The following is a 16,090-nucleotide window of genomic DNA, read 5'->3' as shown; positions in this document are numbered from 1 at the left end:
GGGAGGATTCCTTAAGCCCCGCTTTGCAGACTGCACAGGATACTCTGGGAGGATTTCTTAAGCCCCGCTTTGCAGACTGCACAGGATACTCTGGGAGGATTCCTTAAGCCCCGCTTTGCAGACTGCACAGGATAATCTGGGAGGATGCTTTAAGCCCCGCTTTGCAGACTGCACAGGATACTCTGGGAGGATTCCTTAAGCCCCGCTTTGCAGACTGCACAGGATACTCTGGGAGGATGCTTTAAGCCCCGCTTTGCAGACTGCACAGGATACTCTGCGAGGATGCTTTAAGCCCCGTTTTCCCAGAGCAAGGCTCATATATTTTGATGTCGATATTTATCGGAAATTATGTGGAGAGTTGGTGTTTAATTACTACGATTTTATCAATTCTCAACAACCTTTCCAAAATAATATAATATATTCTTCAAATTAGCATGTGTTAACTTTTCCTTTTCTAGACCGAAGTATGAACAAATTCCTTTGCAAACTAGCAAGCTTACTTATAAAATATTCCCCATAAGTCAGTTGTTTGTATATGGATTTCCTGTTACACAACACTAAGCTTTTGTGATTGGTTATTTACAAATTATAAGCAAACTCTACCGTGTGAAAACTGTACCATGTCATATAAACTGACATAACTGAAAAAGTTCATATTAAAAATAAAAAATGTATAAAATTTTAACAATTTTATTTTGTCTTTATTAGATTACCGGCATTAGTTCAAGGTGAATTTTTCATCAAAACTTAATTAAAAGACAGAAACTTTTCTAGAAACATGATAAAACATTTATTCTGTGTAATCTTGCTGCACCGACGGATCAGTTGCATTGGGCAAACATGGCTAAAGATATGCATATCACTTCACTAGGAAAGTTGTATTGCTCATCGAAGAATAATTTGGTGTGCGCTTGTATTGCAATTGCATGAAAATAGATATTATTGTTGATAACACAATTTCTTTTTTGATAACTTGGATCATACCTTTGCTTTTTTAACTGAAAATCACAGCGATTGCAATGAATATATTTAACACTCGGTGGTTGTTGTATTTCATCTGGATTAGCAGTCATCAGTCAGTGATGCAGTGCTTAGGTAAGAACATTTACACAAAATTAGCATTGAAGAGACTGTTTAACCCTGCAAAGAGATTTTACTGGTTCCAAGCAAAGCTTAAAAACGCATTTCCAACATTACACACCATGTGATGATGATAAAATAAAAAAGATATTTATTGTATACGGTTTTATTAAGATATTTCATTTGTCTTACTTGACTTTATTAAAAATAAAAACTAACCATTTATGTAGAAATGTGAACAGATTTTCATTAAATCTGTAAAACAAGTTACAACAACCCTTCTAGATCTGTAAGGATTTTGAAATGTGATATATGATGCGGGCTTTGGTCACCGGTGGGCCGGGCAGTGGTTACCGCTTGTCCGGGGAGTGATTAACGCTGGTGCGGATAATGGTTCCTGCTGAGGCGGGAAGTGATTACCGCTTAGACGGGCAGTGGTTAAAGCTGGGGCGGGCTGTGGTTACAGCTGGGGTGGGCAGTGGTTACAGCTGGGGTAGGCAGTGGTTACCGCTGGGCAGGGTAGAGGTAACCGCTCAGACGGACTGTGGTTACCACATGGGCAGGCAGTGGTTACCGCTGGGACGGGCAGTGGTAACAGCTGGTCCGGGGATTGGTTAACGCTGTTCTCTGGACATAGTTATCGCTGGGGCGGATGTCTGTATGTTCTAAAAAAGGAATACATAACATTTTTGCATTAAATAGGCAATGCATATATTTGCTCTGGTGAAATCATCCCCCAAAACACTCAACCCAACAGTTCTAAACCAACTGTGCACGTTTTGTTAAGATTGGATTAAAGTGAAGTCTCTAATGGTCTCCTAGTGTGGACGTTTTTGGAAACACAACGCTGCGGGTTAGGTCTAGTAATGCTCATGTAAGCTTAATTATTTATTTTATGATTTTATGTTTACAGAATTTGACAAGTGGTTCTCGATTCCTGAGTTGCTCGGATACCAGTACACTGTAACGAATGAAAATGCGACGTATAAAGAATGCAAGAAGAACTGCTTTGATAAATACAACGGATCTCTTGCTAAGCAACTAGCCGGTTTTGTGCCAAATTTCAAAACCGCTTTCGAGATGTTCGATCTGATGAAACATGAAATATATTTTGCATGGACAGAAGCTAACCAAACATGTGCACAAATAGTTGTAACACATACTGAGGTATTTTTATTCCCAACTGAAAACTGCTCGAGTCCGGCACACTGCCTCTGTGAACAATTGTTTCCAAATACAGGTAAGAGGATTGACAAAATGACCCTACAACATGCTTTTGTAGCAAAACTTTGGCATCCGTTTAAAAGAAATCAAGGCTAATACTTAATTTTCTATTTTAAACCTACGTTCTCAATATAATTTCAATATGAGAAGCCTTAATTCATGTTGACTAAAAACCGTAATTTTAGGGCAAGTTAAAAAAACGCCATCTTATCAGATGAAATTATGTTGTTTGTAATGGTTAGCCAAGTTCAGAATCATAATACATTATTATATCAGTCTCTGTATTTGACTCAACATGTTATCTTATTATCAAATTCAAAATGTAGAAGATCGGTGTAGATAGGGTGAAAAACGAAGTTTTTCCCCCGAATAATGTTCATTTTTTATTTTATTTTTGGCAAACAAGGGGCAAAAGCTCTTAAAAGTGTAGCACAATTTGGCCCCCTTGATACAGATGGGATTAAAATGAAGTCTTTATCGCGATAATAGTCCCTCAATAAGGACGGTTACAGTATTCCAACTGTTAGGTCACTTGGTGCTCAGGTAAGCTAAAATATGATTGAAGTATGATTGAATATTTTCAGAGTTTGAAAAGTGGTTCTCGGTACTCAAGTTCCAAGAATACCAGTTCATTGTAACCAAAGCAAATAGGACATATGAAGAGTGCAAAAAGACATGCATCAGTAAATACAACGGATCTCTTGTTGTGCAACGTTCCGAGTTTTTACAAAACTTGAAAACCGTTCTGTTGGCAACTCGCATGCATTTTTTCGCGTGGACAGAAGCTGAAGAAACATGTGGAATGATTATCGCAATACCAACTAACGTATGGGCGTATAGGAATGCTAGCTGCTCCTCACCGGCACACTGCCTTTGCGAACAATTAATCACAACCACAGGTAACTCGATTGACAGATATACCCGAGGTAACTTGATTGACAGATATACCCCACAATATGCTTTTGTCACGCAACTATGGCATCCAATTAACACCATATGACTTAATACTTGCAATGAATTTCAACTGCTCGCTTTCGTTAAACTGCCTCTGTGAACAATTGATCTCAACATCAGGTAACTCAGGTAACACGATTGACAAGTTTACTACACAATACGGTTAAGTCACACATCTTTGGCATCCATTTGCAAAATATATCAAAGATTATTATTTATTTTATTATTTTTCTATGTTCCTGATATTATTTACATATGTGAACCCTTAATTGATATAATATTGTCCGAAAACCATAATTTAAGGGCAAGTTGAAAAATTAACCATAACTTTTATTAGATGAAATTATGTGGTTTGTAATGGTCGAACATGTTCAGAGTGCATAAAACATGAGTAATTTACTACATCAGTCTTTTCTGAGGTAGTTTGACAGTGGATTTTACTATTTTTTCACTTTGATAGTATAATGCACATTTTTTGTTCATGACTTTACATAATGACCTACTAGTACTTAACGTTTTCAATCAAAATATTTTTGTAGTTACGGTATATGTAAACTTAAACTTAAAAATTAATAAGTTCCAAAAATGGTTCATAATTCGTATAAAATACTAAAAACAGTTTTCAACATTTTCCAGTCACCCTGTAGTGCGACTCAGAAGACCCCAAGAGGTTTAATTGAATAGCAGAGATAGAAGATGTTGAATGCTAACATTAACCTCAAGTACAAAAGGGGGATAATTCTGATATATTTGAGGGTCAGAGAAATGGGCCTTCTTTAGCGGCATCACATAAGATACATACACATTGAATACATATATATATATAATTTTAATTATATAAAAGTATAAAATATAATGTTTTCCCAGCCGTTCAAAAGAACTACTTTCTATTCAATAGTGCATAGTACTACAATTTAATCTGGCGGTTTGTATTTGATCAAATAAAATATAAAAAAAATAAAGGAATATATTAAACAGAAACATTTCTCAAACTACTACGACTATTTAAACTGTTTCGTCGACCCTTAATACAGAGTCACTGTCAGGATCAACACTGCCCGACTTTAATCAGAGCACATGGATTCTGGACAATCTCAACGAGTATTTCGTCAGCTACTACAAGTCCACACTCCCCGAAGCACGTGCATTCTGCAAGACGTTGAACGCGACACTCGTGGCTTTTAGAGATGTTGCTCAGTACTTGAAGCTTAGTGGCAGAATCCAACTTCATGCGGCTGAATATTGGGTCGATGGTATATATATGTGTGAAATGCATAATAAATAGTTTTCGAATTATTATTGTTTATCGGTTATTAAACACTGATTTGGAGTTCTTATGCATATCAATTAAACCGCGAAGTCGTTGGCTTGAGTTTGTTAATAGGTACGCGACAATATAACAAAGAAATGAAAATAAGAAAACAATAATCATGTTATTATTTTTATATGTCCCAAAAACTGTAAATTGCGTGAAGCTCGCAAAAACTAGCCCGAATACTAACCTTCTTACATGATGTTAATAAAATATCGATACTATGAAAGTCAATGTTTGAGTCGAGCTAATATAAACAAAATAATAACTTATTTTAAGTACTATTATCGAATCGCGAAACACGTGCATGTAGGAAACTGAATACCGTTATAGGCCACACTGAAAACGCATAAATTATGTTAATACAGTTCAGAAGTGGTTAATAATGAAAAGCTATATTTAAAGCATCAAAATAAACATTAAACATTACAATAATTGAGCTGAAAGTATTATGTTTTTACCCCAGATTGTTGGTACATATTTCAGACGCAATGCCTGTTGACAACTCTACGTGTCTGAAGCTGAACGCGGCTGAAGGTAGTCTTCAGTCACGTGACTGCAGTGAACTGGCCTACAGTATCTGTAACAGATTTGCATTCCAAAACAACATTTCGCAGGTACACGAATGCTTCAAAACTATAAAGTTTGTAACATTTGTGACAACTATAACTCAGTCCTATTTTTATGTCGTATGTACACATGTAACTCGCCAACATTATGCTTACACTAAATATGTTTCTGTATTGACATCGGGTGCAATAGACAAAGAATTATCCAGTTAATCGTTTCTTCAACTTCAACTTCAATGAGATACTCTTTAACGCCTCGAGGACATCTACTAAAGAGGACTAAAACTGTGCAAATGTAGAGTACGGAGTGCTTCTTAAATTTGCAAATAAAATAGCGTGTCACACACACACACAAAACAAATACGAATATTTGTCAAAATTTAATTGTGATTTGATGCTTATTAAGTTTATTAGGTCAATATTTTTAAGATATAATACACATAACGAATTGACAAACATATCAAAAAGAACAATGAATGCAAGTTCAAATGTCTGACAATCTAAATTTAGATTATTTTTTAATTAAGATAAAAGGAAAATGTTATTGGCTAATACTAGTAATGGGCTTGCTTTGCTGTGCTTTCTCCGCCCTGTTTAAAAAACAACAACAATGATTTACTTTCCTTACTTTACTTAAGTTGTTTTCTTATTATAACTAATAACAGAACAAAAATCTAATAATAATTACTACTTAGTTTTTCCCCATAATTTGATATCAATCCCAATGAAAACATTCTGGTATGACAAGGAAACAAGGTTCATATCTGTGAATTTCACTAAAAGATTTCGTTAAGAGAATCCGATATACACATTGTTTCATATCAAGATTGATTTTACTTCACAGGTTCTGGAGCGACCCGAGTTTGTTGAGATGATTCGAGAGATGACAGTAGTGAAAAACACGACGTCAATGACTGTGAGGAAACTTAAGTCTGCTGAAGACAAGAGGACCGTTGCTAAGGTCAGCGGAACTGTCGCCATTTGCATGATGGCGGGAACATTTTTGATTATCTTCTTGAGCGATTTCTCGAGGATTCTGAGAACAGTTTTTAATTAGACATATAAACAGACACTAATTATTTCAGAACAGAAAGCTTCATCTTCTGAGTGCATGACTTGTAGATATTTTATAATATAAATCAAAGATTAGTAAATAAATAAATTGTTGCCACAATGTTTTTTCCATGTATAACTTGCTATGCAAAGTATTTTTCTGTATCTGTATCTGTTCATATACGTAGAAGGACCACTTCTAGTATATTTCTACGGGGGAGTAGGCTTCTAGACGTGATCCGGGAGGGCTTGTCTGTTTGCGCACCACACTATCGTCCAGATGGTCAACACAAGTGTTTCCACGAAAAAAAGAGTTTTTGTACTGGTTTGTTTGAGCACTAGGAATTTTGAATGCATGATAGTTATTTGTAATATGTCGGTCTAAAACGTTCGACGATGTATTGTCGGAGTAAGTGTTTACTTTGACAGTTCTTCGTTGAGGTTTAAATGTCAGGTATTCATCTGGGTCCACTGCCAGCACCATATCCCCTGCGATATTGTAGAGCATCACCAAACGATTATAGACGCGCCGGTCTTAGTTTTAAAGTAGGAGCATATTTGTAACACATCCTTCTTCTTTGGATTTGTAGTTATTCATTAAAAAACGTGCACCAAGACGTTGAAATTTTTCGATTTTGTCAATATCCTTTTTAAGAAAGGGGTCCCATATGATTTAACCATATACAAGTTGAGATCGAACCAATGCGATAAAAGCTGTTTTACGACATTCTATGGGACAGTGTTTTAAATTCCGTCTAAGAAACCCGAGCGTTTAGTTCGCCTTTTTTGCAAATGTTTGTTATATGATTCGACCAAGTTAAGTCATTTGATATGAGTAATCCGAGGTATGGATTAGAGTCTACATGTTTCAATATTGTTTATCCAACTCGTAGAAGTACGAACTTTTACTTTTAACACTTAGAATATAACACTTTTTTTGCATTAAATTTCATACCCCAGGTTGATGCCCAAACTTCTAGTGAAGCTAAATCTTATTGTAATTTTACATGATCCGAGATGTTACGTATTTGACGGCATAATAAACAATCATCCGCAAAAAGTCTAACCTGTGATCACGGAGTGTATATTGACAGGAGTTGAAACGAGTATTTGACCCTTACTGTAGTCAATTCAAATTTATGCAAAAACTAATCATCTGATTTTATTGGTTTATACGTTATCTTGATGCTTATTAATTCCTCTTTCAAAAAAAATTATAACTTTTTGTATATTTCCGTAGTTATTAATGGATGTATAGCGAGTTAAACACGAGAAATACACATTTTATGTTTTACCCACGCGCGTTTAACCTTGTCGATACTTTGTTACGTAACCAGTAGCTATCGATTAGCGTACATCGAAGCACCGAGGTTATACATTTTGATGTAACCACTAACGTCTTTTTTGTAATTTGACTTTTATTTCTCGGCCGATTTTGACAAATGATATATCATTAGAAAGCCTACATTTCGTTGTTTTCAGATATATAAATATATATGAAGTTTTACTTCTAATTTGGGCAGCCCGGCGAGTTATAACTTTAACTTTTGCAAATATCATACCGTTTTAGAATCTATATTTACGGTAAACATGGTCTTACTTTATACAGATTTGTAACGTTTATATTAGGAGTTCAGTTTTTAAAACTACATCTTGCTTAGGAGAATAGAATTATGTATACGATAGGAAAAAAATGGGTTTAACAATGAAAGTAAATAAGGAATGATTTTGTACGAAAGTAGCTCGCGGTCATAACGCTCCGAACTGATGCTACGGTCTTGGCGATTATGCTTTTGTTTAGATACCGACCATTAAATTTCCGTTGCCAGGATTATTATATTTTTATCGAATATATTGTTCACGAAACATATCAATAAATCTTACTATTAATGAAGCTTAATAAATTAACGGTTTCAGCTCTTGTTTATAACACTGAAAGGGTGATAATTTTAAATGAGACCTCGTATATAGCGGACCCTCTTGATATTTTCGGCTTTGCACACTTGAAATAAAATGGGTGTGAAAAACATTCGTTTGTTGTTTATTATCAAAGAGGTTATTATGTATAATGATATGAAAGGTGATGTACCTTAAATTATCAATTAATTAAACTTATTTAGAGATTCTTGAAAATCACGGTCGGTGTTACGCAGATCATTTCGTATTTTGACATCAGTGCATCATGTCCAACTATTCAAAATCGGATTTTTTTCACTGGGATGATGACGACTTAGATTTAGACGAATTGTTAGGTGATTACACATGTAGCAGTGATGATTCTGAGAATGTTAAACCGTGTAAGAAAGTAAAAGTGACAAAAACAATCGAATTAGTGGGTGTCTACCAGTGTACAGAGTGCCCAAAAACTTACAAGACATTGTCTCGTTTTCGGAGTCATATGATTTCCAAGCACGGATACGAAAGAGTGAATGGTAAATATTTCATTTGTTTCATCATGCTTATTTCATCGATTGCATCTGAATCGGAGGGCATTATTGCTAGTGGTAAAGGGTAACAGATCTTGTTCAGTTTGACAACCAGCTCTTGTTTATAACACAGACAGGGTGTTAATTTTATTACGAGACAGCGTATATAGCGGACCCTCTTGATATTTTTCGGCTTTGCATACTTTAAATAAAATGGGTGTCAAAACATTCATCGTTTGTTGTTTATTTTCAAAGAGGTTATTATGTATAATTATATGAAAGGTTATTTACCTTAAATTATCAATTAATTAAAATTATTTAAAGATTCTTGAAAATCCCGGCCGAAAAATATCAAGAGGGTCCGCTATATACGCTGTCTCGTAATAAAATTAACACCCTGTCTGTGTTATAAACAAGAGCGGAAATCGTTAATTTATTAAGCTTCGTTAATAATTAGCTTTATTGATATGTTTCGTGAACAAAATATTTCAATATATTCCATACAAAATATAATAATCATGACAAAGGAAATTAAATGGCCGGTATCTAAACAAAAGCATAATCGCCAATACCGTAGCATCAGTTCTCTGCGTTAGGACCGCGCGATACTTTCGTACAAAGTCATTCCTTACTTAATTTCATTTTAAAAACCTTTTTTTCTATCGTATACATAATTCTATTCTCCTAAGCAAGATGTAATTTTTAAAACTGAACTCCAAATATAAACGCTACAAATCGGTATAAAATACGAATATGTCAACCGTAAATCTAGATTCTAAAACGGTGTGATATTTGCAAAAGTTAAAGTTATAACTCGCCGGACTGCCCAAATCAGAAGAAATACATAATATATATTTATATATCTGAAAAATACGTAACGTAGGCTTTCTAATGATATATCATTTGTCAAAATCGGCCGAGAAATGAAAGTTAAATTAATTTAAAAAAAAGACGTGAGTGGGTACATCAAATTGTATAACCTCGGCGCTTCGATGTACGCTAATCGATAGCTACTGGTTACGTAACAAAGTATCGACAAGCTATTTGCCGATACGGCCCCGTTTCATATCCGTCTCACCTAGAGTCCGTGCTGTGATTTTACACTAATTGGCAAGACGTTGATATGACATAAAACATTAACGGACCGAGTACAGTCCCCTGGGGGACGCCTGAATCAACGTGTATGCTTCTAGAGAGTTCACCTTCAACTACAACTTTCATAGATCTGTCTTTAAGGATGACAACCAGGACAGTAAGTGAGCTTTAACTCCGTAGTGTGACATTTTTTGTAATAGACGATCATGAGGTACAGTATCGAACGCCTTACTAAAATCCAAAAATTGCAATACGTTTCTTTTCATGAGATGTCAGTAAACCATGCATACAGTAGTTATTAATAATTGTGTCTCTGTAGAATTGCCGGATCTGAATCCATGATTAAATTTGTCAATACACTATATTTATCAAAATGTTAAAAAAAAATCTTGCTCGTTACTGATGTAAGGCTTACTGGTCGGTAGCTCTCAGCTGAATGCTTGTCTCCATTCTTAAATACAGGCCCACATTCGCGTCCCTCCAATCTTAAGGTAGTTTACCGGTGTTTAACGAATACTGAAACATTTCACTCAAGCCCGTCGACAGTTCATTGCACAAGTTTTTAAAACAAAGTTCGGGATGCTATCAGGTCCACAAGCTTTAAACACATATATATTTAAAAGTTGTTTAAATACACCTTTTGAGTTAATTTGAAGATGGGGTATCGTCGGAAAAGGTTGAGAATTTAAGTGTTCTTGTACCGAAGTACCATTGTCTATTGTAAACAACAGAACGGCGGTTTTTACATGTCTAGTCCATGCCTTTGTAGTCTAGTGGTTTCGAAAACATTTATGGCAAAGGCAGAGTCACGCTGTGATGATGTATAATTAATTTACTCTTTGAAATGTATTGATTAATGCGTTAAATTATATGGAGTCACGCTGTGAACTTAATCTTCAATAAGCCCGATGCGTTTTTCAGACGTTCCAGGTAAATGTTGTCGCTGTAAGAACTTCATTCAACTTATTGTAAGTACTGTTTGCGTTAAGCAGGATCCTGATTTTAGTTATTACTTATTCTTCCATAGCAACCATAACTTTAGTCTCATGAAAACCCTGAAGTAGAATGCATATTCTTCAGAAGGGTGTCTTTCCAAACACTGACGTTCATTATAGTTGTCTTGTATAATCACAGAACACAATTTTTGTTTTCAGACTAATACATGATATTCTAACAATCTAACAGGCTTTGTATGGAACAATTTGTGTAAGAACTAAAATAACTAGAAGTTATGAACATAATTTATTTTAAAAACATCAACACAATAAAACATAAAGAGTATAAAATACACCATTTTTCATTAATTAAGTAAAGAAAATGAAGAAATAAGAATATGACAGATAAACCTCATGGTTTTACAGCTATCGAATCACAGTTGAGTTTGAGGTAATAAATATACAAGAGGGCCAAGATGGCCCTAGTTCGCTTACCTGAGATGAGTCGGTTCATTCAATCTTTACCGAACGTCAAACTTGACCTAGATATTGTCCAGACAAACATCCTGGTCAAGTTTCATCATTATTGAACCAAAACTCTTGCATATGGAGTGTTTTTGTTGTTGTAAGATTTGACCTGGTGACCTATATTTTGAGTTTACCCCCCCTTACCAAACATCAAACTTTGCTTACAAAAATAAATATTATGACCAAGATTCATAAAATCTGAAACAAAATTGTGACCTCTAGTGTTTACAAGGATTTTGTATAATATAATGAAAATTTGGACAATCTAAGGGCAATAATTATGGCATTAATTATGTGATATATATAAAACCAATCTTTGTACCAAGTTTCATAATGATTGGGCAAAAAATATGATTTCTAGAGTGTTCACAAGCTTTTTTTTACTATATAAATATTAGAAAACTGCCCCCCCCCCCCCCGGCAGACATGTTATTCAACTGACCGGAACCATTTTCGAGCTCTTTCATAAGACTCTCATATCAAGGAAACAAATGTTCTGACCAAATTTCATGTAAATCGGGCCAAAAATGTGACTTCTAGAGTGTTCACATGTTTTCACTATATACATATAGAGAAAAATGCCCCGTTCACTGGCTGCCATGTTTTTTTACCGATCTCGACCATTTTCGAACTCGTCCGAGATATCAATAAAACCAATGTTTTGACCAACTTTCATGATGATTGGGCAAAAATTGTGACTTCTAGAGTGTTTACAAGGTTTCTCTATAGCCAAATAAGGAAAACTGCCCCACCCACTGGCAGCCATGCTTTTCAACGGACCGGAACCACTTTTGAACTCGACCAACATATCATTAAGGCAAACATTTTGACAAAGTTACATGAAGATTGGGCATGAAATGTGACTTCTACAGTGTTTACAAGGTTTTTCTTTTTCTGACCTAGTGACCTAGTTTTTGACCCAGCATGACCCAGTTTCGAACTTGATCGAGATATCATTGGGACAAATCTTCTGACCAAGTTTCATGTAGATCGGACATGAAATGTGGCCTCTAGAGTGTTTACAAACCAAATGTGGACGACGGACTGACGGACAGACGGAAGACGGACAAAGACCGGTCACAAAAGCTCACCTCAGCAATCAGGTGAGCTAAAAAGTTCTGGGTTTGTCACTGATTTATTATAAACCTAGAATGAATATGTTAAAGTTCTTTGTAACATAAAATGTCATGTATAATAAGCCATTTGGCCCAAATAATTTATGTTTATTTTTGTCTTGTATTTAATAGAATCTTTGTTTCAAAATATTACTAGGTAACACAGAAGTTTCTCAGGTTTGAAAGGTCATAAGAGGCTTTGACTTGTTTAGTCATATATTACTGTAAATAGATACACTGCGGCACTCGCAAATATTTAGATACATTCTGGGTTACTACTCCAAATATGAATGGTATTTAATATAATAAGGCTCAGTAGATATTGCTTGTGTTTTAAACATTTTGCAACATATCGGTATTAAACCAGAATAAAACTGGGGTTTCATTACAAAGGGACAAAACTACACAGGCATACTGGTGAACCCAACAAAGTATTAAGCTAGTTTTTTTTAAGCGACTTGTTTACAGCTATGTGTATCATATATTGGTAAGTTTGAAAAAGCAATTTAAAGTTTATATCACAAAACTGGTGTTTAAAATCCTTATCGATACACTGCGGCACTCGCAAATATTAAGATACATTCTGGGTTACTACTCCAAATATGAATGGTATTTAATATAATAAGGCTCAGTAGATATTGCTTGTGTTTTAAACATTTTGCAACATATCGGTATTAAACCAGAATAAAACTGGGGTTTCATTACAAAGGGACAAAACTACACAGGCATACTGGTGAACCCAACAAAGTATTAAGCTAGTTTTTTTTAAGCGACTTGTTTACAGCTATGTGTATCATATATTGGCAAATTTGAAAAAGCAATTTAAAGTTTATATCACAAAACTGGTGTTTAAAATCATTATAATAGCAAGAAAAAAATGTAAATTACAAAAATTTAAGTTCACCGGTTCTCAAACTCATGACCTCAGCACTGCCACTGGACCATGCAGGCTCCTTCTGTTAAAAGCACATTTTTAAATACTATGTTAGTAAAACAGGTATTTTCCAAATTAACGAGGAGGGGTGTAATATGATTGTTTTGATAAATTGCATACATTCTTTTTTGAATCTATGACAATTGTTTTCAAATGGTCATTTTTTTAACCATTAACAAGTCCATTCAAATAACAGTTTTGTATATGTTAATGTGTAAAGACGATACAAAATACGCTTTTTTTCCTTACATTCTGGGGAAAAAGTACTATGATACAATTAGGATTTCTGTTTGAAATTTGTCAATTGAGTTGATATATATATATGTAGAAAGGTCTGCTAAATATATCATTCCTTAATCAGGTATCAAAGGATTAGCCATAGCTCACTATTTTTATATTGCAATAAAACATGTACTAGTTGTGTGCAGACAAATTACATACACATCAATGTCAGATAATCACATTATTTTGAATTTGGGTTGTGACGTTCAGTTTTTGTCATATGAAAATTGGGACTTACTAAGTCAATATCGCTACAGAAAAAGTAAAAATATCAGGGCCAAGTCTTATGCTTCCAATACAATTAATTCTAACAATTCAATATGAGAAAAAGAATGAGAAACATCTAGTAACAATATAAGATGCAATAAAAAAATCAAACTACGACTTTGTTACACCAAAGCATGAAAACACCATCATAAAAAAAAAAAACATTCACAGATGATTTACCAAGATAAAAACAAACATCTCTTAGTTATATTTTCATACAAATGATATTAACCAATCATTTTGCCTTCCATCCATTTTTTTGTTGTATTTCATGTAGAGTTGTCTTTCTAATTTGCTTCATTTGATCATATTTAATAAATTTACTATTGAATTCTCTATCATTATTGCCCCATTCATTGATATTTGCATTAGTTCTTTAAATTAAATAACATTAGTTTAAGAAAGATTGTTAAATTGAGATTTTTTAAGATTTCTGAAGGTCATTGTTAAATGTGTTTAATTCAAATATCATAAAAAAGTTCAACCTTTTTTCTGGTCCACATACCCTATTTTTTGGAAGATTTATATCAAACAAACTAGTTTTTGTTGCCTAAATAGCTACAATTGTGGTGCAAATTAGAAAACAATTGTTTAGATGAGTCTTGGAAAAACTTATGCTTATACATTTTTCAATCTTGTTTCAAGCAAGTTAAGGAAATAGGAACCTCTGTATGGCCCATTTTGATGGGTTTTTTAAGTACAGACCAGCTGTTGGCCTATGGTAACAATATAAAATAAAAATATGAAAAATATTTCATTTAAAGACCAAAAGGTCATGTTCAGTGGATTTAATAACATTATCACAAATTCTATCGAACGTAGAATTTCATACAAGCTCATAAACATTCAAACTAAAATCATAATTTAGCATCAATTACAAGTTTATCATCATAAAACAGTGTTACAAATGTGATAAATTGGTGGTTAAGCAGAATTACCAACAACATATGAGAATGAACTTCAGTTTAACAATTGCTTTTGGGTTAATCAAATACATAAGTCTGTATCTTAAACTGTATGGAATATTTTCCCTTGGTGTTTCTGTTAAACAATCAAGCCTTCGCTCTTGTCTTATGCATTATCGTTAATATCAAATTTATCACAAATTTGTCAACTGGATTTTTTATGTAAATCCTACCATAAACATTGTGAGAAGAGACAAATTATAAATGAAAATAATAAACACATAAAAATAAAACAGGGCAGTTGGTGAAGCTGCGGCAAAACTGGACTCAATGAGAATAAATAAAAGAAACCATTTATATATTAAGTAACATGCAACTACACAAGTACAAAGTTAAAAATATGATTGTGCATGTGATAAACCATAGAAAGCATACAACAGTCAACAATATTCATTGTCTAAAATAAACAGTAAGTAACAAAGAAACAAATATTAACTTTGGAATTCTAATTTCAGCCTGTATTCTGACAGAATATATTAATATTATGACATAAATATTAATATTGAATTTTGGTTTATGTTACTAGCTTAATTGAATGCTTTGATTGATTTGTTTTTGTTTAAATCAATATAAAGCATGTCTAAATTCACTGTTAAACAATACACATTTGAAAGTTTAACTGTCATGAAATTGGTTCTTCTTGTTTTCTGTACCAACACATCAAAGTAAAAGGTATCATTTCAGAGTCTGAACATCAATAAACGCACACTTATTTCTGCTAAATATATATACAATTTTTTATGTTGTTCCAAAGTGTTATCATCAAGTCTTAAGGTCATATTTCTGCACCAAGACAAGGTCTCTCTGTATTTGTTTTAAATTAACAACACGATTTGCAACATTTCTTTTTGTCCTTTTCCTTCGGCGCAACTTGGTTTTGAGTAAATGTGAGGAAAATTTGCTCCAACGTTGTCTGATGCACCGAATAGTCGTCAACTTCAAACTGCTCTTTAGCTTGCTCCATCACGCCAAAAATTTGCGCCAACTTCGCATTGTCGTCCGGTATCCTGAAATGCACATAGCCTTGATTCGTGTCGAAGACTTCCAGGTCCTTGAAAATCCCTTTCAAGTGGTTGACTAAATCGGTGCTACTGATGACAACGCCATCTTTCAGCCCCATGCGGCAGAACAAAGTGTAGCCGTGACCGAACTTGTTCTTGAGATGTTGGGGGCTGCCCAGGCAGACAAATCTGCCGTTCACCATGATGACAAGCCTCGTACACAGCGCATCACATTCCTCCATACTGAAATAACACACATATTGTTTTACAAGTTTTCTTAGCATAAAAAATATAGAGGGTATTAATATTTGCAGACAAAAAAAAATGGGTCACCACAAGAGTGCGTACCT

The 16,090-nt window shown here is 34.3% G+C and overlaps 2 protein-coding genes across 2 annotated transcripts in view; one reads left to right on the top strand and one right to left on the bottom strand.

Annotated features, from left to right (window-relative positions):
• The first annotated feature begins 775 nt into the window (after positions 1-775).
• LOC127831883 (uncharacterized) lies at positions 776-6,313 on the top strand. Its single transcript, XM_052356958.1, has 6 exons — positions 776-1,095; positions 1,994-2,320; positions 2,889-3,203; positions 4,293-4,511; positions 5,057-5,187; positions 5,984-6,313. Exons 1-6 carry the CDS (start codon positions 1,020-1,022, stop codon positions 6,194-6,196), a joined length of 1,281 nt encoding a protein of 426 aa, XP_052212918.1. The 5' UTR covers positions 776-1,019; the 3' UTR covers positions 6,197-6,313.
• A 4,629-nt stretch (positions 6,314-10,942) lies between these two features.
• Positions 10,943-16,090, bottom strand: part of LOC127880581 (phospholipid-transporting ATPase ABCA3-like) — an 89,944-nt gene continuing 84,796 nt past the window's right edge. Inside the window, exon 26 of the mRNA XM_052427894.1 lies at positions 10,943-15,983. Coding sequence (XP_052283854.1) covers positions 15,560-15,983 — 424 coding nt within the window. The 3' untranslated portion in view covers positions 10,943-15,559. The remainder of the gene's footprint in view (positions 15,984-16,090) is intronic.

The sequence above is a fragment of the Dreissena polymorpha genome, chromosome 5 (assembly GCF_020536995.1).
Source record: "Dreissena polymorpha isolate Duluth1 chromosome 5, UMN_Dpol_1.0, whole genome shotgun sequence".
NCBI lineage: Eukaryota > Metazoa > Mollusca > Bivalvia > Myida > Dreissenidae > Dreissena > Dreissena polymorpha.
Note: the sequence above shows the minus strand (reverse complement) of the source record. Positions and strands in the feature narration are given on the sequence as shown.